This window comes from Lissotriton helveticus, chromosome 8 (assembly GCF_964261635.1).
Source record: "Lissotriton helveticus chromosome 8, aLisHel1.1, whole genome shotgun sequence".
In the NCBI taxonomy this organism is placed as follows: domain Eukaryota; kingdom Metazoa; phylum Chordata; class Amphibia; order Caudata; family Salamandridae; genus Lissotriton; species Lissotriton helveticus.
Window position 1 is genome coordinate 942,500,201 of NC_136069.1, and position 24,202 is coordinate 942,524,402.

Below are 24,202 nucleotides of genomic sequence, written 5' to 3' on the forward strand. Positions count from 1 at the left end.
TAGAGCAAACATCAAAAGGGGGGTTTAGAAGCAACTAAAGGTTATGAGCTTTTGTTGGGAGTCCCATAAGCATAAACTACACCTTATTGTACACATCAGGCTCATGACTTGGGTTATGGTCGGGCTCATGCGGGATGATAATGAAAGGGCCAAACTCTTGGGCGAAGGTAAGGTTTGGAGTACTCATTTTGCAGACCAATACATAGGCGATCTATCAACTCATCAGGATGAATGACGGTATTGTTTTTGAAGCTTTCTCTTGGGAACGTAGTGCACAAGACCATGCCTCTCCCTGCCATGGCTCCGGACACACTATCTGGGTGGAGATGGCTTTGTGTGTGGACAGGCACCTCACTATTCATGTGTCAGTGACAACTCCTCCTACCACTCTAGCCTAGGAAGGCCCATCAGCCTGGTGATGGCCCATCAGGATATGCAAGACACACCTCAGCTTCCTTTGTCTGACTGTCTAGAGTGAATGCACAAGAGTCCACTGTCAGCCAACGAAGACATGTTTTCCACGGACAGGCTGAGGCACAGAATGGTTAAGCAAGAACATGCCCACTTTCTAAAAGTGCAAAAACAATAATTCATGGACAGAATGCAGAACAATGTCATGCATTCACCCCAGTACAGAGATCTGGGCTTCAATACATAATTGTTTTGCTCCCCATGCCATTCTAGTTTGGACCCAGCCATATGCAAATCAGTCTTGACCCTGCGTCTAATGGTAACAGTCCAGCACGAACTACCAGGCCAGGTCCTCCCTGGACTGGAAACAAGCATTCTAGAACCGGCTTCAGGCATTTAACCCTCATCAGCCAGGATAGCTTGACTCCCGTGGCTTGGAGGGATGTATGACATTACAACACATGCTTTTACCACGCATGCCTTTATAACGCGGTTTTTACAACGCACACCTTTACAATGCATAGCGCTTTGGGGTGCTGGATAGTGAATAGTTTAATTTACTATTCCAACTCCAGTCCCCGTGGTCACTAGGGAAGGTGTTGGATAGTAAATTAAACTTATTCCCTATCCTAGAGCGCCCCCCAGCGCAATGCGTTGTAATGGTTTGCGTTGTAAAAGTTGCGTCGTAAAGGCACTGCGTGGTAAAAGTTGCGTTGTAAAGGATGTTTCCCGGCATGGAGTGCACGGGACCCACGTCTGAGCATACCAGTCCCACTCGGATGACAAAATGCAAAAACAACAATTGATGGACAGAATGCAGAACAATGTCATACATTCACCCCAGTACAGAGATCCGGGCCTAAATCCATCGTTTTTTTGTTCCCCATGCATCCAGTTTGGACACAACCATATGCAAATCAGTCTTGACCCTGCGCCCAATGGGAACAGTCCAGCCCGAACTGTCAGGCCAGGTCCTCAATGGAATGGAAACAAGCATCCTATGACCGGTTTCGGGCTTTCAGCCCTCATCAGCCAGGATAGCTTGACTCCAGTGGCATGGAGAGCATGGGACCCACTTCTGGGCATACCCGTCTCAATCATTCAGCATTCCACCCATCATTTGTTGCAGTTACACTTTCTAAAAGTGCCACTTTCAAACACGCAATTTAAAAACCAACTTCACCAAAAGATGCATTTTTGAATTGTGAGTTCAGCAACCACAAACTCCAAATATTTATCTGTTTCCAATGGAAAAATACACTTAAAAGATATTTCAAGGCAATCCCCATCTTATCCTATGGGAGAGATAGCCCTTGCAATAGTGAAAAACAAAATTTGCAGTATTTCCATATCAGGACATGTAAAACAAAATTGTACACGTCCTACCTTTTAAATGCACTGCACCCTTCCCGCCTACCTTAGGGGTGAATTACATGTAGTAAAAGGGAAGGTTTGGGCCTGGAAGGGGGTATGTTTGTCAGGTCGAACTGGCAGTTTAAAACTGCACACACAGACACTGCAGTGGCAGATCTGAGACATGTCGGCAAGGCTACTCATGTGGGTGGCACAATCAGTGCTGCATGTTCACTATTAAATTATTAGTAGGGGGGTTGACCCAGTTAAAGTTACGGGGACCTGGGTTATTAAGTAAGTGAGAAGAAGGGGTCCCAGTAGCAATGGAACATATAAACACACAAATGAAAAATAATCAAGGAAACATAAATTGAATCCACATTGTTTACTTCACAATGGGAATGCGTATTGGATATGCAAGATTAATATACACAATAATAGATCAATAGTTTACATGGTGCCCCAGAGAGGGAAGCGGGAGGGGTGGTGTAGTGATTGTGGGGAATTGGTGAGGGAGAGAGTGAAAATTCGTAAGTGACAGTAAAATCAACAATTGTCGATCGTTTAACAAAGTTACAGACTATGTACATAAAAATGAGACCAAGATGTTCATTAAATTATTCTGAACAGGTCATACTCCAAGTAGTCCAATAAATGTAGACAGTGGGGTGTGGAGTTGACGATTGAGAATAAATGGATGTCGACGTTTCGACCCTCAACGATGCAGATATCAGTGGTTATCTTGCTGTAGGGTCTTCATCAGGACTGAAGGGGACACACAACCTATTTAATATATAAATATATGTTGTAAATACGGGAGACAAGGTCCCTGTATATAATTCAAACATTGTGGCACATCACCCCAAAATGGGTTAAATTAAAGTAAATAAATTAAGATCCCATACGGATAGTTGGGACAGTGTAAACACTGGAAATGCAGTAAATTGAAGCGTCAGAATTATTAAATACTATATGGTCATGAGCACGTGGGGATGAGCTAGATCCAACAAGGTGGACGGTGTCAAGGAACAAAGGGTGACTGCTGCCTGCTGAGGACTGGTCAGCGGGGTGCCAGAATCAAGGTCAGGGCCAAAGAGTCACTAGGGACTACATACATTTCAACATAGAGGTAAAAAACTTACCACAGACGTGGTATTGACAGGACCGATTCGAGTATGGAAAAAGTGCCACGGGTAGATCTGTGGAATAAGTGCATCCAAGTTGTAAACAGCGCACTAACTATTAAACAGAGAGTGGTACTAGGTAATGGTGGTGAAAAACTCACCGTGGTATACACCAGTCGTTGTACAGATGTAGCGGGTTGGAATTGGGTTCGCAGATACCTTCGTTAATTGATTCTAACAAAAAGCAAGGCGGAGGCACATTTAGGCAACATAGGGCGACTGGCGTTGTCAGATTACATCAAGCAAAAAGGACGGAATCCGGACTCACCCAGATGCCGTAATGTAGACACGTCCGGCTGGAATGGTGGTCCGTGTCGGTCAGGCGAGAACACTCTCGTACATTAGTCTAAGGGGAGGGAGGTGCATAAAACACTGGGATTACTAGCCAGACCGTGACTGGATTGCGTCTGGACGAAGAAAAAAGAAGAAAAGCGGGAAGGTCAAATGACACCCGCCGACTCCTTACCGATCAAGGATTGAATCACTCTTGGATCGCGGTTTGGCGTCACAGTGGCGGGGCCGGTTTCCGGGTATGCTCATATCACCGTGGCAACAAGGTCACGTGACTAAGTCGAATAGTGTAGGCGTGGACAGACTAGCTGAGGTAGCTTGGCAACGTCTAAACAATGGACATAGTGAACATACTTCGTTAAGGGTAACGTAGCTAGCGAATGGTAAAGATTATTATGGGAAGAGTAGACACGCTGAAGGGAGATGGCAGCGTGAACGAGTGATATTAATTAGATCCAGACCGAGGGGAATAATCTGCAGTAGTTATTGAGTGCGAGACAAGTATAGCAGTGTGGATGTGGTACCCACATGAAACTCAAACAGTTATGACAACAGTGTAATCATACATACATAAAGCTTTGGTCACAGCATACCTCTCGGCAGAGGGTAGAGGGCCCATGGGAGGGCCGAGTTAACTGTTTAACACACATAATTGATGGAACAATTATGATGTTAAAACCATTATTATAGTAGCATGACCCATACACAGAAGGCGTACCTCACACAAGCGGGTAAAGGCCATTAACGATTGCAGTAGGACATTATTCAAAACTAAACAGTGATGGCGTACCTCGCACATGCGGGTAAAGGCCACTACGGATCATACTAGAACAATATTCAGGTCAAAGTAGCTAGTTGAGAGAAAGAACTGTCCTGTTCGTTGAGCCCTGATTCAATTGAGTCAAAGGTGAACATCCATTTGAGTTCCCGTGTGTTCAAGATGTTAGAGAGGCTCCCACCCCGAGGTCCCAGTGTGGCTCTTTCAATGATTACCCATTTCAAACTTTCTGGTGAGTGACCTGCTGTGGAAAAATGGTCAACCATGGGTGCGCCTTGGACTTGGCAACGGATTCTACTCATGTGTTGAAGTATCCTGATTTTAGCCTTTTGCTGAGTCTGCCCAATGTATAACAAATTGCACGGACAGAGGATGGCGTAAATGATATTGACCGTGTTACAATTGGTGTGGCTTTTGAGCGGAATTTTGTGATGACGATATGTAAATTCTTTAGTCTGTATCGTACTATCACAGGCTTTGCAGCAGCCGCATCGAAAGTGGCCCAGAATTGGAGGTAAGTTCCACATAGTATTGATGGTAGGGGCCTCCGGTGTCCTAAGGAGAGAACGGACCACATGATCTTTGACACTCCTTGCTTTTCTGAAGGCATGTAGTGGCGGGTCTGTTTGCTGGATATCGTCCGATATCAGTTCCCAGTGGTTGTTGATGATGCGTTTTATTTTATTGCTTTTAGTGTTGAACGTTGTGACGCATACGATTCTCTGTTCGGTTTGGTCTTTATCAGTCTTAGGAACCAGTAACTCCTCACGTGGGTAAAACCAGGCTCTTTTCCTTGCTCGCTTAACCAATTGTTTAGGGTAGCCTCTGCTCAAAAGTCTCTGTTTCAGTTCTTCAGATTCAGTGAAATAGTGTTCTTTGATGGAGCAATTTCGGCGTAGGCGTAGAAATTGCCCGAAAGGCAGATTGTCCCGCAATGCTCGAGGGTGGTGGCTGCCGTAGTGCAGAAGTGAATTCCTTTCAGCAGGTTTACGGTATAGTCTGGTCAATAGATGCCCTGTGTTCTCATAGATTGTGAGATCCAAGAAATTAATTTGATGGTTGTCTGATTGGATGGTGAATTTTAGAAACTGAGATTGAGCGTTCAACCAGCCAAAAAACCCCATCAGTAGTTCCAAGTTGCCTTGCCAAATCAGCAAGATGTCGTCTATGTATCTCATCCAGAGACCGAGATGGTCTCTGAATGGATTGATCGAGTTGAGTACAGTGTCTTGTTCAAAGGCTGTCATGTATAAAATGGCTACATCCGGGGCGAAGGGCGCTCCCATGGCAACTCCCGATGTTTGCATATAGAATTTATCCTTGAAGACAAAGAAGTTCTTAGTCATGGCTATGCGTAGCAAAGCCACTATAAACTCAGTCGGTACTTGGACCGGGGATGGTCGCTGGTGCAGGCAACGTGTGATCACCATTAGGGCTTCCTGTTGCGGGATGCACGTGTACAGTGACACGACGTCACACGTAGCTAGAAGTTGTTGGTTGGCATCAAAGGGTAGTTGTTCCACGATGTTTATGGTGTGCATGGTGTCACGCAAATAGGCCGGAGTGGCCTCTGCAATTGGCTTTAGAAAAAAATCAATATATTTCCCCAGGGGCTCAAGGATCGAGCCGCACCCGGATACTATAGGTCGGCCAAGGGGGTCGACCATTGATTTGTGTATCTTAGGTATGGTGTAGATAGTGGCAAGCCGTGGATGTGGTTTATTCAGAAAATTAAACTCCAATTCAGATAGGAACCCTTGGTCTAGACCAGCTTTGGTTATTTCGAGAATTTCTCGTGCAATTGCCTGAGAAGGATCAGATCTTAATAGATGGTAACTGGTGCCGTCATTTAATTGACGGAGAATTTCTGATTCATACGAGCTGGCATCCTGTACCACAATGGCGCCGCCCTTATCGGCCGGTTTGATGACAAGTTTGGTATTCTGAGACAGTGATTGTAGGGCCAATTTCTCATTTTTGCTGGTGTTAAATCTGGTGTAGCCTTTAGTTCCAAGAAGTTGCAGTACATCCCGTAACACAACCGATTCGTAGGCCAGAATCTTATGTGACATAGCACTACTGAAAGGGACAAAGGTCGATGGAGGTCTCAGACCCGTTACAGATGATTGGGCACTTGGTGCGGAGTTTCTGAAGAAATATTTCAACCTGATTTTGCGAAAAAATTTGAACAGTTCGGTGCGAATAACAAAAGAATCTGGATGACTAGTGGGGACATAGGATAATCCCTTCTCCAATATTTTAATTTCATCATCGTTTAAAGTCTGTTTCGATATATTCACAACCGGGCTGTCTGTGCCAGGGGGGGCTCCTCCAAGAAGTCTTAAACGGGGGTAGATAGCTACCTCTGAGGGTTTGGTGCCAACTACCATCTGTAGGTCTTGTTGCGTGTAACACGTTCCCCGTGCTGTGGCTCCGACTGGAAATGTACTTGTTTTTGTTGTTGGCCACGTCCCCCATTCCAGGTGTTGGTGTTCTGCTGAGATCCACGTTGTTGGCCGCGCGGCCAAAAATTTCCTCTGCCTCGAGGTGGGCGCCATGTGCCCTGGCGTTGCCCTAAAAAAGGGTTGTACTGATATTGCTGGTGGTAACCAGGATCCGGATAGTTTTGTTGGTAGCTGGGACCAGGTTGGTCTTGTTCACCTTCAGAACTGTAGGAGGAGTCGGAAAAGGTATAATAATTACGTCTGCCTCTAGACGCTCCTCGGCCCCGGTTGAGGAATCTGCCTTGATTGTCCTGCTTGAAATGGTCCTCTTGAAGATACGGATAAGTTTTCTTCTTATCGTACAGTCTGATGTCTCGTGCCAGTTTCTCTAGTTTTCGATTCTGGGTTGTTAAGTCGAAGTCGTGGAGTGAGGTATGTAGGTTAGTGATGGTTTCCTTAGCGCTTTCGAAATTCGGATCAGCCGTAATTTCTGCTTTTAAGGTGTTGATTTCAGCAGTGATTAGTTTAACTTGGTCAGCGGCAGTTTCAACGCCGAGGACCATCCAGTGACGGCTGCAGTTATTCGCCACGTGGCTGAATCCCTCCCTAAACTTGGGTACCTCCACAAAGATGGCTGGCTCAATCTTTATTTGTAGTCCAATCGGGATGACGTTTTCCTTCAGGTACCTAGTTAGGAGATGGCCGTGCCACCGAGTACGGATCAGCTTCTTCTCCAAACGCTCAAGTCGGGAAATCTTATCCTTCAGTGAGAAATCGATCGTGGGAATATCGGAAGAGATGAACAAATTATTTTGATCTTCTAATAATTTATCTATATACTCTTCAGAGTAGGAAAGCAGTTCGGCCATGATGTGCTGAGATCAAATGAATTGAACATGAAGTGAAACATCGCAGAGCATTTTCTGCTCGAACTAAATTATTAGTAGGGGGGTTGACCCAGTTAAAGTTACTGGGACCTGGGTTATTAAGTAAGTGAGAAGAAGGGGTCCCAGTAGCAATGGAACATATAAACACACAAATGAAAAATAATCAAAGAAACATAAATTGAATCCACATTGTTTACTTCACAATGGGAATGCGTATTGGATATGCAAGATTAATATACACAATAATAGATCAATAGTTTACATGGTGCCCCAGAGAGGGAAGCGGGAGGGGTGGTGTAGTGATTGTGGGGAATTGGTGAGGGAGAGAGTGAAAATTCGTAAGTGACAGTAAAATCAACAATTGTCGATCGTTTAACAAAGTTACAGACTATGTACATAAAAATGAGACCAAGATGTTCATTAAATTATTCTGAACAGGTCATACTCCAAGTAGTCCAATAAATGTAGACAGTGGGGTGTGGAGTTGACGATTGAGAATAAATGGATGTCGACGTTTCGACCCTCAACGATGCAGATATCAGTGGTTATCTTGCTGTAGGGTCTTCATCAGGACTGAAGGGGACACACAACCTATTTAATATATAAATATATGTTGTAAATACGGGAGACAAGGTCCCTGTATATAATTCAAACATTGTGGCACATCACCCCAAAATGGGTTAAATTAAAGTAAATAAATTAAGATCCCATACGGATAGTTGGGACAGTGTAAACACTGGAAATGCAGTAAATTGAAGCGTCAGAATTATTAAATACTATATGGTCATGAGCACGTGGGGATGAGCTAGATCCAACAAGGTGGACGGTGTCAAGGAACAAAGGGTGACTGCTGCCTGCTGAGGACTGGTCAGCGGGGTGCCAGAATCAAGGTCAGGGCCAAAGAGTCACTAGGGACTACATACATTTCAACATAGAGGTAAAAAACTTACCACAGACGTGGTATTGACAGGACCGATTCGAGTATGGAAAAAGTGCCACGGGTAGATCTGTGGAATAAGCGCATCCAAGTTGTAAACAGCGCACTAGCTATTAAACAGAGAGTGGTACTAGGTAATGGTGGTGAAAAACTCACCGTGGTATACACCAGTCGTTGTACAGATGTAGCGGGTTGGAATTGGGGTCGCAGATACCTTCGTTAATTGATTCTAACAAAAAGCAAGGCGGAGGCACATTTAGGCAACATAGGGGGACTGGCGTTGTCAGATTACATCAAGCAAAAAGGACGGAATCCGGACTCACCCAGATGCCGTAATGTAGACACGTCCGGCTGGAATGGTGGTCCGTGTCGGTCAGGCGAGAACACTCTCGTACATTAGTCTAAGGGGAGGGAGGTGCATAAAACACTGGGATTACTAGCCAGACCGTGACTGGATTGCGTCTGGACGAAGAAAAAAGAAGAAAAGCGGGAAGGTCAAATGACACCCGCCGACTCCTTACCGGTCAAGGATTGAATCACTCTTGGATCGCGGTTTGGCGTCACAGTGGCGGGGCCGGTTTCCGGGTATGCTCATATCACCGTGGCAACAAGGTCACGTGACTAAGTCGAATAGTGTAGGCGTGGACAGACTAGCTGAGGTAGCTTGGCAACGTCTAAACAATGGACATAGTGAACATACTTCGTTAAGGGTAACGTAGCTAGCGAATGGTAAAGATTATTATGGGAAGAGTAGACACGCTGAAGGGAGATGGCAGCGTGAACGAGTGATATTAATTAGATCCAGACCGAGGGGAATAATCTGCAGTAGTTATTGAGTGCGAGACAAGTATAGCAGTGTGGATGTGGTACCCACATGAAACTCAAACAGTTATGACAACAGTGTAATCATACATACATAAAGCTTTGGTCACAGCATACCTCTCGGCAGAGGGTAGAGGGCCCATGGGAGGGCCGAGTTAACTGTTTAACACTCATAATTGATGGAACAATTATGATGTTAAAACCATTATTATAGTAGCATGACCCATACACAGAAGGCGTACCTCACACAAGCGGGTAAAGGCCATTAACGATTGCAGTAGGACATTATTCAAAACTAAACAGTGATGGCGTACCTCGCACATGCGGGTAAAGGCCACTACGGATCATACTAGAACAATATTCAGGTCAAAGTAGCTAGTTGAGAGAAAGAACTGTCCTGTTCGTTGAGCCCTGATTCAATTGAGTCAAAGGTGAACATGCATTTGAGTTCCCGTGTGTTCAAGATGTTAGAGAGGCTCCCACCCCGAGGTCCCAGTGTGGCTCTTTCAATGATTACCCATTTCAAACTTTCTGGTGAGTGACCTGCTGTGGAAAAATGGTCAACCATGGGTGCGCCTTGGACTTGGCAACGGATTCTACTCATGTGTTGAAGTATCCTGATTTTAGCCTTTTGCTGAGTCTGCCCAATGTATAACAAATTGCACGGACAGAGGATGGCGTAAATGATATTGACCGTGTTACAATTGGTGTGGCTTTTGAGCGGAATTTTGTGATGACGATATGTAAATTCTTTAGTCTGTATCGTACTATCACAGGCTTTGCAGCAGCCGCATCGAAAGTGGCCCAGAATTGGAGGTAAGTTCCACATAGTATTGATGGTAGGGGCCTCCGGTGTCCTAAGGAGAGAACGGACCACATGATCTTTGACACTCCTTGCTTTTCTGAAGGCATGTAGTGGCGGGTCTGTTTGCTGGATATCGTCCGATATCAGTTCCCAGTGGTTGTTGATGATGCGTTTTATTTTATTGCTTTTAGTGTTGAACGTTGTGACGCATACGATTCTCTGTTCGGTTTGGTCTTTATCAGTCTTAGGAACCAGTAACTCCTCACGTGGGTAAAACCAGGCTCTTTTCCTTGCTCGCTTAACCAATTGTTTAGGGTAGCCTCTGCTCAAAAGTCTCTGTTTCAGTTCTTCAGATTCAGTGAAATAGTGTTCTTTAATGGAGCAATTTCGGCGTAGGCGTAGAAATTGCCCGAAAGGCAGATTGTCCCGCAATGCTCGAGGGTGGTGGCTGCCGTAGTGCAGAAGGGAATTCCTTTCAGCAGGTTTACGGTATAGTCTGGTCAATAGATGCCCTGTGTTCTCATAGATTGTGAGATCCAAGAAATTAATTTGATGGTTGTCTGATTGGATGGTGAATTTTAGAAACTGAGATTGAGCGTTCAACCAGCCAAAAAACCCCATCAGTAGTTCCAAGTTGCCTTGCCAAATCAGCAAGATGTCGTCTATGTATCTCATCCAGAGACCGAGATGGTCTCTGAATGGATTGATCGAGTTGAGTACAGTGTCTTGTTCAAAGGCTGCCATGTATAAAATGGCTACATCCGGGGCGAAGGGCGCTCCCATGGCAACTCCCGATGTTTGCATATAGAATTTATCCTTGAAGACAAAGAAGTTCTTAGTCATGGCTATGCGTAGCAAAGCCACTATAAACTCAGTCGGTACTTGGACCGGGGATGGTCGCTGGTGCAGGCAACGTGTGATCACCATTAGGGCTTCCTGTTGCGGGATGCACGTGTACAGTGACACGACGTCACACGTAGCTAGAAGTTGTTGGTTGGCATCAAAGGGTAGTTGTTCCACGATGTTTATGGTGTGCATGGTGTCACGCAAATAGGCCGGAGTGGCCTCTGCAATTGGCTTTAGAAAAAAATCAATATATTTCCCCAGGGGCTCAAGGATCGAGCCGCACCCGGATACTATAGGTCGGCCAGGGGGGTCGACCATTGATTTGTGTATCTTAGGTATGGTGTAGATAGTGGCAAGCCGTGGATGTGGTTTATTCAGAAAATTAAACTCCAATTCAGATAGGAACCCTTGGTCTAGACCAGCTTTGGTTATTTCGAGAATTTCTCGTGCAATTGCCTGAGAAGGATCAGATCTTAATAGATGGTAACTGGTGCCGTCATTTAATTGACGGAGAATTTCTGATTCATACGAGCTGGCATCCTGTACCACAATGGCGCCGCCCTTATCGGCCGGTTTGATGACAAGTTTGGTATTCTGAGACAGTGATTGTAGGGCCAATTTCTCATTTTTGCTGGTGTTAAATCTGGTGTAGCCTTTAGTTCCAAGAAGTTGCAGTACATCCCGTAACACAACCGATTCGTAGGCCAGAATCTTATGTGACATAGCACTACTGAAAGGGACAAAGGTCGATGGAGGTCTCAGACCCGTTACAGATGATTGGGCACTTGGTGCGGAGTTTCTGAAGAAATATTTCAACCTGATTTTGCAAAAAAATTTGAACAGTTCGGTGCGAATAACAAAAGAATCTGGATGACTAGTGGGGACATAGGATAATCCCTTCTCCAATATTTTAATTTCATCATCGTTTAAAGTCTGTTTCGATATATTCACAACTGGGCTGTCTGTGCCAGGGGGGGCTCCTCCAAGAAGTCTTAAACGGGGGTAGATAGCTACCTCTGAGGGTTTGGTGCCAACTACCATCTGTAGGTCTTGTTGCGTGTAACACGTTCCCCGTGCTGTGGCTCCGACTGGAAATGTACTTGTTTTTGTTGTTGGCCACGTCCCCCATTCCAGGTGTTGGTGTTCTGCTGAGATCCACGTTGTTGGCCGCGCGGCCAAAAATTTCCTCTGCCTCGAGGTGGGCGCCATGTGCCCTGGCGTTGCCCTAAAAAAGGGTTGTACTGATATTGCTGGTGGTAACCAGGATCCGGATAGTTTTGTTGGTAGCTGGGACCAGGTTGGTCTTGTTCACCTTCAGAACTGTAGGAGGAGTCGGAAAAGGTATAATAATTACGTCTGCCTCTAGACGCTCCTCGGCCCCGGTTGAGGAATCTGCATTGATTGTCCTGCTTGAAATGGTCCTCTTGAAGATACGGATAAGTTTTCTTCTTATCGTACAGTCTGATGTCTCGTGCCAGTTTCTCTAGTTTTCGATTCTGGGTTGTTAAGTCGAAGTCGTGGAGTGAGGTATGTAGGTTAGTGATGGTTTCCTTAGCGCTTTCGAAATTCGGATCAGCCGTAATTTCTGCTTTTAAGGTGTTGATTTCAGCAGTGATTAGTTTAACTTGGTCAGCGGCAGTTTCAACGCCGAGGACCATCCAGTGACGGCTGCAGTTATTCGCCACGTGGCTGAATCCCTCCCTAAACTTGGGTACCTCCACAAAGATGGCTGGCTCAATCTTTATTTGTAGTCCAATCGGGATGACGTTTTCCTTCAGGTACCTAGTTAGGAGATGGCCGTGCCACCGAGTACGGATCAGCTTCTTCTCCAAACGCTCAAGTCGGGAAATCTTATCCTTCAGTGAGAAATCGATCGTGGGAATATCGGAAGAGATGAACAAATTATTTTGATCTTCTAATAATTTATCTATATACTCTTCAGAGTAGGAAAGCAGTTCGGCCATGATGTGCTGAGATCAAATGAATTGAACATGAAGTGAAACCTCGCAGAGCATTGCAATTTGTTATACATTGGGCAGACTCAGCAAAAGGCTAAAATCAGGATACTTCAACACATGAGTAGAGTCCGTTGCCAAGTCCATGGCGCACCCATGGTTGACCATTTTTCCACAGCAGGTCACTCACCAGAAAGTTTGAAATGGGTAATCATTGAAAGAGCCACACTGGGACCTCGGGGTGGGAGCCTCTCTAACATCTTGAACACACGGGAACTCAAATGGATGTTCACCTTTGACTCAATTGAATCAGGGCTCAACGAACAGGACAGTTCTTTCTCTCAACTAGCTACTTTGACCTGAATATTGTTCTAGTATGATCCGTAGTGGCCTTTACCCGCATGTGCGAGGTACGCCATCACTGTTTAGTTTTGAATAATGTCCTACTGCAATCGTTAATGGCCTTTACCCGCTTGTGTGAGGTACGCCTTCTGTGTATGGGTCATGCTACTATAATAATGGTTTTAACATCATAATTGTTCCATCAATTATGTGTGTTAAACAGTTAACTCGGCCCTCCCATGGGCCCTCTACCCTCTGCCGAGAGGTATGCTGTGACCAAAGCTTTATGTATGTATGATTACACTGTTGTCATAACTGTTTGAGTTTCATGTGGGTACCACATCCACACTGCTATACTTGTCTCGCACTCAATAACTACTGCAGATTATTCCCCTCGGTCTGGATCTAATTAATATCACTCGTTCACGCTGCCATCTCCCTTCAGCGTGTCTACTCTTCCCATAATAATCTTTACCATTCGCTAGCTACGTTACCCTTAACGAAGTATGTTCACTATGTCCATTGTTTAGACGTTGCCAAGCTACCTCAGCTAGTCTGTCCACGCCTACACTATTCGACTTAGTCACGTGACCTTGTTGCCACGGTGATATGAGCATACCCGGAAACCGGCCCCGCCACTGTGACGCCAAACCGCGATCCAAGAGTGATTCAATCCTTGATCGGTAAGGAGTCGGCGGGTGTCATTTGACCTTCCCGCTTTTCTTCTTTTTTCTTCGTCCAGACGCAATCCAGTCACGGTCTGGCTAGTAATCCCAGTGTTTTATGCACCTCCCTCCCCTTAGACTAATGTACGAGAGTGTTCTCGCCTGACCGACACGGACCACCATTCCAGCCGGACGTGTCTACATTACGGCATCTGGGTGAGTCCGGATTCCGTCCTTTTTGCTTGATGTAATCTGACAACGCCAGTCGCCCTATGTTGCCTAAATGTGCCTCCGCCTTGCTTTTTGTTAGAATCAATTAACGAAGGTATCTGCGACCCCAATTCCAACCCGCTACATCTGTACAACGACTGGTGTATACCACGGTGAGTTTTTCACCACCATTACCTAGTACCACTCTCTGTTTAATAGCTAGTGCGCTGTTTACAACTAGGATGCACTTATTCCACAGATCTACCCGTGGCACTTTTTCCATACTCGAATCGGTCCTGTCAATACCACGTCTGTGGTAAGTTTTTTACCTCTATGTTGAAATGTATGTAGTCCCTAGTGACTCTTTGGCCCTGACCTTGATTCTGGCACCCCGCTGACCAGTCCTCAGCAGGCAGCAGTCACCCTTTGTTCCTTGACACCGTCCACCTTGTTGGATCTAGCTCATCCCCACGTGCTCATGACCATATAGTATTTAATAATTCTGACGCTTCAATTTACTGCATTTCCAGTGTTTACACTGTCCCAACTATCCGTATGGGATCTTAATTTATTTACTTTAATTTAACCCATTTTGGGGTGATGTGCCACAATGTTTGAATTATATACAGGGACCTTGTCTCCCGTATTTACAACATATATTTATATATTAAATAGGTTGTGTGTCCCCTTCAGTCCTGATGAAGACCCTACAGCAAGATAACCACTGATATCTGCATCGTTGAGGGTCGAAACGTCGACATCCATTTATTCTCAATCGTCAACTCCACACCCCACTGTATACATTTATTGGACTACTTGGAGTATGACCTGTTCAGAATAATTTAATGAACATCTTGGTCTCATTTTTATGTACATAGTCTGTAACTTTGTTAAACGATCGACAATTGTTGATTTTACTGTCACTTACGAATTTTCACTCTCTCCCTCACCAATTCCCCACAATCACTACACCACCCCTCCCGCTTCCCTCTCTGGGGCACCATGTAAACTATTGATCTATTATTGTGTATATTAATCTTGCATATCCAATACGCATTCCCATTGTGAAGTAAACAATGTGGATTCAATTTATGTTTCCTTGATTATTTTTCATTTGTGTGTTTATATGTTCCATTGCTACTGGGACCCCTTCTTCTCACTTACTTAATAACCCAGGTCCCCGTAACTTTAACTGGGTCAACCCCCCTACTAATAATTTACTTCGAGCAGAAAATGCTCTGCGAGGTTTCACTTCATGTTCAATTCATTTGATCTCAGCACATCATGGCCGAACTGCTTTCCTACTCTGAAGAGTATATAGATAAATTATTAGAAGATCAAAATAATTTGTTCATCTCTTCCGATATTCCCACGATCGATTTCTCACTGAAGGATAAGATTTCCCGACTTGAGCGTTTGGAGAAGAAGCTGATCCGTACTCGGTGGCACGGCCATCTCCTAACTAGGTACCTGAAGGAAAACGTCACCCCGATTGGACTACAAATAAAGATTGAGCCAGCCATCTTTGTGGAGGTACCCAAGTTTAGGGAGGGATTCAGCCACGTGGCGAATAACTGCAGCCGTCACTGGATGGTCCTCGGCGTTGAAACTGCCGCTGACCAAGTTAAACTAATCACTGCTGAAATCAACACCTTAAAAGCAGAAATTACGGCTGATCCGAATTTCGAAAGCGCTAAGGAAACCATCACTAACCTACATACCTCACTCCACGACTTCGACTTAACAACCCAGAATCGAAAACTGGAGAAACTGGCACGAGACATCAGACTGTACGATAAGAAGAAAACGTATCCGTATCTTCAAGAGGACCATTTCAAGCAGGACAATCAAGGCAGATTCCTCAACCGGGGCCGAGGAGCGTCTAGAGGCAGACGTAATTATTATACCTTTTCCGACTCCTCCTACAGTTCTGAAGGTGAACAAGACCAACCTGGTCCCAGCTACCAACAAAACTATCCGGATCCTGGTTACCACCAGCAATATCAGTACAACCCTTTTTTAGGGCAACGCCAGGGCACATGGCGCCCACCTCGAGGCAGAGGAAATTTTTGGCCGCGCGGCCAACAACGTGGATCTCAGCAGAACACCAACACCTGGAATGGGGGACGTGGCCAACAACAAAAACAAGTACATTTCCAGTCGGAGCCACAGCACGGGGAACGTGTTACACGCAACAAGACCTACAGATGGTAGTTGGCACCAAACCCTCAGAGGTAGCTATCTACCCCCGTTTAAGACTTCTTGGAGGAGCCCCCCCTGGCACAGACAGCCCGGTTGTGAATATATCGAAACAGACTTTAAACGATGATGAAATTAAAATATTGGAGAAGGGATTATCCTATGTCCCCACTAGTCATCCAGATTCTTTTGTTATTCGCACCGAACTGTTCAAATTTTTTCGCAAAATCAGGTTGAAATATTTCTTCAGAAACTCCGCACCAAGTGCCCAATCATCTGTAACGGGTCTGAGACCTCCATCGACCTTTGTCCCTTTCAGTAGTGCTATGTCACATAAGATTCTGGCCTACGAATCGGTTGTGTTACGGGATGTACTGCAACTTCTTGGAACTAAAGGCTACACCAGATTTAACACCAGCAAAAATGAGAAATTGGCCCTACAATCACTGTCTCAGAATACCAAACTTGTCATCAAACCGGCCGATAAGGGCGGCGCCATTGTGGTACAGGATGCCAGCTCGTATGAATCAGAAATTCTCCGTCAATTAAATGACGGCACCAGTTACCATCTATTAAGATCTGATCCTTCTCAGGCAATTGCACGAGAAATTCTCGAAATAACCAAAGCTGGTCTAGACCAAGGGTTCCTATCTGAATTGGAGTTTAATTTTCTGAATAAACCACATCCACGGCTTGCCACTATCTACACCATACCTAAGATACACAAATCAATGGTCGACCCCCCTGGCCGACCTATAGTATCCGGGTGCGGCTCGATCCTTGAGCCCCTGGGGAAATATATTGATTTTTTTCTAAAGCCAATTGCAGAGGCCACTCCGGCCTATTTGCGTGACACCATGCACACCATAAACATCGTGGAACAACTACCCTTTGATGCCAACCAACAACTTCTAGCTACGTGTGACGTCGTGTCACTGTACACGTGCATCCCGCAACAGGAAGCCCTAATGGTGATCACACGTTGCCTGCACCAGCGACCATCCCCGGTCCAAGTACCGACTGAGTTTATACTGGCTTTGCTACGCATAGCCATGACTAAGAACTTCTTTGTCTTCAAGGATAAATTCTATATGCAAACATCGGGAGTTGCCATGGGAGCGCCCTTCGCCCCGGATGTAGCCATTTTATACATGGCAGCCTTTGAACAAGACACTGTACTCAACTCGATCAATCCATTCAGAGACCATCTCGGTCTCTGGATGAGATACATAGACGACATCTTGCTGATTTGGCAAGGCAACTTGGAACTACTGATGGGGTTTTTTGGCTGGTTGAACGCTCAATCTCAGTTTCTAAAATTCACCATCCAATCAGACAACCATCAAATTAATTTCTTGGATCTCACAATCTATGAGAACACAGGGCATCTATTGACCAGACTATACCGTAAACCTGCTGAAAGGAATTAACTTCTGCACTACGGCAGCCACCACCCTCGAGCATTGCGGGACAATCTGCCTTTCGGGCAATTTCTACGCCTACGCCGAAATTGCTCCATCAAAGAACACTATTTCACTGAATCTGAAGAACTGAAACAGAGACTTTTGAGCAGAGGCTACCCTAAACAATTGGTTAAGCGAGCAAGGAAAAGAGCCTGGTTTTACCCACGTGAGGAGTTACTGGTTCCTAAGACTGATAAAGACCAAACCGAACAGAGAATCGTATGCGTCACAACGTTCAACACTAAAAGCAATAAAATAAAACGCATCATCAACAACCACTGGGAACTGATATCGGACGATATCCAGCAAACAGACCCGCCACTACATGCCTTCAGAAAAGCAAGGAGTGTCAAAGATCATGTGGTCCGTTCTCTCCTTAGGACACCGGAGGCCCCTACCATCAATACTATGTGGAACTTACCTCCAATTCTGGGCCACTTTCGATGCGGCTGCTGCAAAGCCTGTGATAGTACGATACAGACTAAAGAATTTACATATCGTCATCACAAAATTCCGCTCAAAAGCCACACCAATTGTAACACGGTCAATATCATTTACGCCATCCTCTGTCCGTGCAATTTGTTATACATTGGGCAGACTCAGCAAAAGACTAAAATCAGGATACTTCAACACATGAGTAGAATCCGTTGCCAAGTCCAAGGCGCACCCATGGTTGACCATTTTTCCACAGCAGGTCACTCACCAGAAAGTTTGAAATGGGTAATCATTGAAAGAGCCACACTGGGACCTCGGGGTGGGAGCCTCTCTAACATCTTGAACACACGGGAACTCAAATGGATGTTCACCTTTGACTCAATTGAATCAGGGCTCAACGAACAGGACAGTTCTTTCTCTCAACTAGCTACTTTGACCTGAATATTGTTCTAGTATGATCCGTAGTGGCCTTTACCCGCATGTGCGAGGTACGCCATCACTGTTTAGTTTTGAATAATGTCCTACTGCAATTGTTAATGGCCTTTACCCGCTTGTGTGAGGTACGCCTTCTGTGTATGGGTCATGCTACTATAATAATGGTTTTAACATCATAATTGTTCCATCAATTATGTGTGTTAAACAGTTAACTCGGCCCTCCCATGGGCCCTCTACCCTCTGCCGGGAGGTATGCTGTGACCAAAGCTTTATGTATGTATGATTACACTGTTGTCATAACTGTTTGAGTTTCATGTGGGTACCACATCCACACTGCTATACTTGTCTCGCACTCAATAACTACTGCAGATTATTCCCCTCGGTCTGGATCTAATTAATATCACTCGTTCACGCTGCCATCTCCCTTCAGCGTGTCTACTCTTCCCATAATAATCTTTACCATTCGCTAGCTACGTTACCCTTAACGAAGTATGTTCACTATGTCCATTGTTTAGACGTTGCCAAGCTACCTCAGCTAGTCTGTCCACGCCTACACTATTCGACTTAGTCACGTGACCTTGTTGCCACGGTGATATGAGCATACCCGGAAACCGGCCCCGCCACTGTGACGCCAAACCGCGATCCAAGAGTGATTCAATCCTTGATCGGTAAGGAGTCGGCGGGTGTCATTTGACCTTCCCGCTTTTCTTCTTTTTTCTTCGTCCAGACGCAATCCAGTCACGGTCTGGCTAGTAATCCCAGTGTTTTATGCACCTCCCTCCCCTTAGACTAATGTACGAGAGTGTTCTCGCCTGACCGACACGGACCACCATTCCAGCCGGACGTGTCTACATTACGGCATCTGGGTGAGTCCGGATTCCGTCCTTTTTGCTTGATGTAATCTGACAACGCCAGTCGCCCTATGTTGCCTAAATGTGCCTCCGCCTTGCTTTTTGTTAGAATCAATTAACGAAGGTATCTGCGACCCCAATTCCAACCCGCTACATCTGTACAACGACTGGTGTATACCACGGTGAGTTTTTCACCACCATTACCTAGTACCACTCTCTGTTTAATAGCTAGTGCGCTGTTTACAACTTGGATGCACTTATTCCACAGATCTACCCGTGGCACTTTTTCCATACTCGAATCGGTCCTGTCAATACCACGTCTGTGGTAAGTTTTTTACCTCTATGTTGAAATGTATGTAGTCCCTAGTGACTCTTTGGCCCTGACCTTGATTCTGGCACCCCGCTGACCAGTCCTCAGCAGGCAGCAGTCACCCTTTGTTCCTTGACACCGTCCACCTTGTTGGATCTAGCTCATCCCCACGTGCTCATGACCATATAGTATTTAATAATTCTGACGCTTCAATTTACTGCATTTCCAGTGTTTACACTGTCCCAACTATCCGTATGGGATCTTAATTTATTTACTTTAATTTAACCCATTTTGGGGTGATGTGCCACAATGTTTGAATTATATACAGGGACCTTGTCTCCCGTATTTACAACATATATTTATATATTAAATAGGTTGTGTGTCCCCTTCAGTCCTGATGAAGACCCTACAGCAAGATAACCACTGATATCTGCATCGTTGAGGGTCGAAACGTCGACATCCATTTATTCTCAATCGTCAACTCCACACCCCACTGTCTACATTTATTGGACTACTTGGAGTATGACCTGTTCAGAATAATTTAATGAACATCTTGGTCTCATTTTTATGTACATAGTCTGTAACTTTGTTAAACGATCGACAATTGTTGATTTTACTGTCACTTACGAATTTTCACTCTCTCCCTCACCAATTCCCCACAATCACTACACCACCCCTCCCGCTTCCCTCTCTGGGGCACCATGTAAACTATTGATCTATTATTGTGTATATTAATCTTGCATATCCAATACGCATTCCCATTGTGAAGTAAACAATGTGGATTCAATTTATGTTTCCTTGATTATTTTTCATTTGTGTGTTTATATGTTCCATTGCTACTGGGACCCCTTCTTCTCACTTGCATGTTCACTATTAGCATTTGATTTACAGGCCCTGGGCACACCTGGTGCACTTTATTAGGTACTTACTAGTAAATCAAATATGCAATACAATTTAGACAGAGAGCATATGCACTTTAGTGCTGGTTAGCAGTAGTGTAGTGCCCAGAGTCCTAAAGCCAACAAAACAGGTAAGAAAACAGGTAAGAATAAATAGGAAGAAGGCAAAAAGTTTAGGGATAACCCTGCAAAAAGAGCTAGGTCCAACAATGAGTTTCTCTTTTATGTTATTTTTCCACGCTGTTTTATTAGGCTATGTGAATATGATGTTCGAGTGATAATTGGCGACCACCTGTGCCTGTTTTAGGAGGCTAGGAACTCCTTTGACAAAAATGGTGATAGCATTTGTAGGTGACGCGGAAAACTATGATGCTCAAGGCTGGACATGATTCCACTGGCAAGTTCAGAGCTTTTTGTTTTTATGCTAGCCCTGTCACTTCTAAAACGTCTAGAGTTTTTAAGCAATAAATGAAGGCTATTTAGGGAGGTGGGCAGGGGGATGGTTCTGGACTGCTAGGTATTTACTAAGGTTTTAGCTATATTGTAGGTAATATCAGCAGGGGATCTTGTTTGGGCAATTAATGAACAATGTTAAACCTCTATTTTGTCTGGTTGGAGTTTCATTGTATCTAGTTGGATTGTGATGATTGAGGATACTCGGCAGAACCCTACTGTTATATATGTTGCATCATGGGTGCCTGTATTTTACCCATGAGGTGGTTGAGTAAAGATGTCATTCCTTTTTGTTTGTCCACCTTCCCTCTAATTTTTATTTGTGTTCTAGGCTTTGCATATTAATGAAGTAAAGCATTGTATAACCATCTAAGGCAGTTGCTCTTAACCTTTTGACCTCTGTGGACCCCACTTAATCATTACTGGAATCAGAGGACTCTCCCTGAATCAATATTGAAATCCAGGGACCCCCCACTCAGTCATTACCGAAAGCTGGGGACCCCTGTCCAAGCAATTTTGATGATTTGAACCACAAAACAATACACAATAATACAGACACAAGCGCGCTTCAAAGACATACACGAATTATTAAATATTTAATTCCAAAACAGATATAACAAAATCAAAATTTTAATGGGAACATTGGTGGTTGTCTAAATTCAACTGAGGCCACCCATCAGCGATATTATATTCTGTTTGATGCACCTGTACTGGCTGCTCCCACAAATCAATCTCTGACCATTCCAACTTACACTTAATTGTTAGCCTTCAGTTTCAAAGTACTTCACATTGACAGCATGTTTTAAAATTTTCAATTTTCAATGTTGCTTCTTTATTTATATACACTTTAGTAAGATTATTAAATCTTCTAAGCTGTCGCAAACCCCAAGTAGCGTAATAAATGGGTTTCCTATTGGTTTTTTCTGTTTTGTTTTGGACTTCAACTAGTAAGCACACTGTTGTTATTTTATAAGTACACTGGCCCACATGCATCATTGTGTCTTTTTGCATTTCTTAATTTGCGAAAAATAAGGAATCGCAAATTAAGAAATGCAAAATGATATGCATCAATATTTTCGGTATTCTTGTGGGATTCGGTAAAAATCGCATTTTTTACCGAATCCCAAAGAAATACCGATTTCTTAACTTAATTTTCGCAATTTCCATTGATTCCTATGGGCCAAAAGGCCCATAGGAGTCAATGGAAATTGCGAGTGGCACTTAGAAAATTTCATGGGTGCAGGGGGGGGTCCAAAGGACCCCCCCATGCACCCCTGAAATGTACTTTTCAGCATAAGTTACATACACACATGTCCTAAGGACATGTGTGTGTGTAACTTTACAGTTTAAAAAATGCATTTTTGTGCATATTTAATCAATTTCGCAATTTACCACGAAGTTGAACTTCGTGGTAATTTGCACTTCCAATTTTAAAAAAAGCATATTTTACTATTATGATGCATAGCATTTAAGAAATCGCACAATTGCGATTTCTTAAATGCTAATGCAATTTTAGAAATCGTAAAAAAGATGCGACTTCTAAAATGGCATGATGCATTCCAACAAGCACTTTTGCATTCGCAAACGGCCGATTTTAAGGAATCGCACCGTCTGCGACTGCAAAAATGCTTGATGCATGTGGGCCACTGTTGTTATTTTCTACGCAGACCCCAAGTAGGCATTGTAGACCTTCAGGGGTCCCAGGACCACAGATTAAGAACCACTGCTCTAAGGCAACAACAAATGTCATAATGTTCAATCTAGTCCCTGTTTGTTGCAAGTGCAAAAATGTGATTGCTGAGCCTTCTATATCTGTTGCAGGAGCGCTGTGCAAGCTATGAAATTCTGAAGACTGTGAGCCCTTCGGAGGCTGCTCTTTTGAGAGATCCTAGTGTTCCTCACAAAGTTAGGTTCAGGTATGTCCATACTTATTTTTTAGCTACGAATAAGCATATTTCTGTAGTGTACATTTTAAAAAAAAGATGTTTTTATGTTTTTGCATTTAGGATGAACAGAAATGTGAGGGACTATCCCTCTGTTTCTGATTCTCAGGGTGGAGTGGCCTCAAGAGCCCTCAAGCGTCTGTCTTCCTCACGCAGTTGTCAGGTATTAGCTATTGATGATCTTTATCACATTATGTTTAGGTTAATTATTTCAAATCATTTGAATTGGCTCCAGATCTAGATAACCTACTCCTTGCGTCAATCATGACCCAGAGATAAAGAAAAGGGAGGAGGGAAAACATAATTACCCTGGAGAGGGCATCTCCTACTAAAGGCAGTCTGTAGAAATACACAGTTCATGGTAAAGAGACCCTCATTAATGAAAGAGTGATAAACTTTACTCACCACCTCAGCATCTCTACTGAAATGAACACAGACGAGAAATTCCAGTTGAAAATAAATGTGCTCTAAATGCAACACATGCTCACCTACAAAATCTGCGAATGGTTACTTGGGGGGTATTGAATAGAGTTACAGCAGGGTTAGGCCAAGCAAGCACTAAGAAAGCCCTGGTGACGTTGGCACTTACCCTTCACACATCGTAGTGAAACCATGGGCATTTTATGGGTTACCTTGAGTTTTTTCCAGTTACCCTCATAGGGATTCACACGAAAATGGCTCCACCTTTTGTTGTTCCTTGAAAATGTCCACGCCGTAAGAGTACTAATGTCATGGCTCCCTTCCCTCTAGGTTTCTTATGAGAGGACATCTATGATATTTTAAGACTGGTCTCCCTTCTGCTACCTGTGCTGCTTCACAAGAATGGATTTCAGTGGGGGAGAATGCTTGAACAGAATCCCTATGAAGTTGATTTTACATATAAAGTGGATTACACTCCTATAAAATAGTTGACAAAACATCTGATGATATGAATGCGCACAAAAATACCTCTTGGTGATTTCTTCTCTTATCTGTTTGGAGATGTTCAAGCTTCCAGCCTGACCATGCCCGGGCACACACAAAAAACATGGGTACTGCACCATGGGGCCACTGATTGGTGTTTGACTCTCATGGGCCCCTCTATTTGAAGCATGAACCCGTAAATCAAATCCACTATGAGAGGCCTGATCTCATTTAATTCGAAACACGGGCACCAGACATTGATCCCTCCTCATAACTGCCTATGGGCTGGCCGTAAACCCACAGATCACTTATGTTGATACATTGTGATGGCCAGAGAATCGATGAGATTGGATTGTGGATTTGGACGTGTAGGGAAATCCA

General features: G+C 44.3%; 1 protein-coding gene across 1 annotated transcript in view; it reads left to right on the forward strand.

Annotated features, from left to right (window-relative positions):
- C8HXorf58 (chromosome 8 CXorf58 homolog) overlaps positions 1-24,202 on the forward strand; it is a 959,020-nt gene that overhangs the window by 361,691 nt on the left and 573,127 nt on the right. The window contains exon 4 of the mRNA XM_078657786.1: positions 22,797-22,891. Coding sequence (XP_078513912.1) covers positions 22,797-22,891 — 95 coding nt within the window. The remainder of the gene's footprint in view (positions 1-22,796; positions 22,892-24,202) is intronic.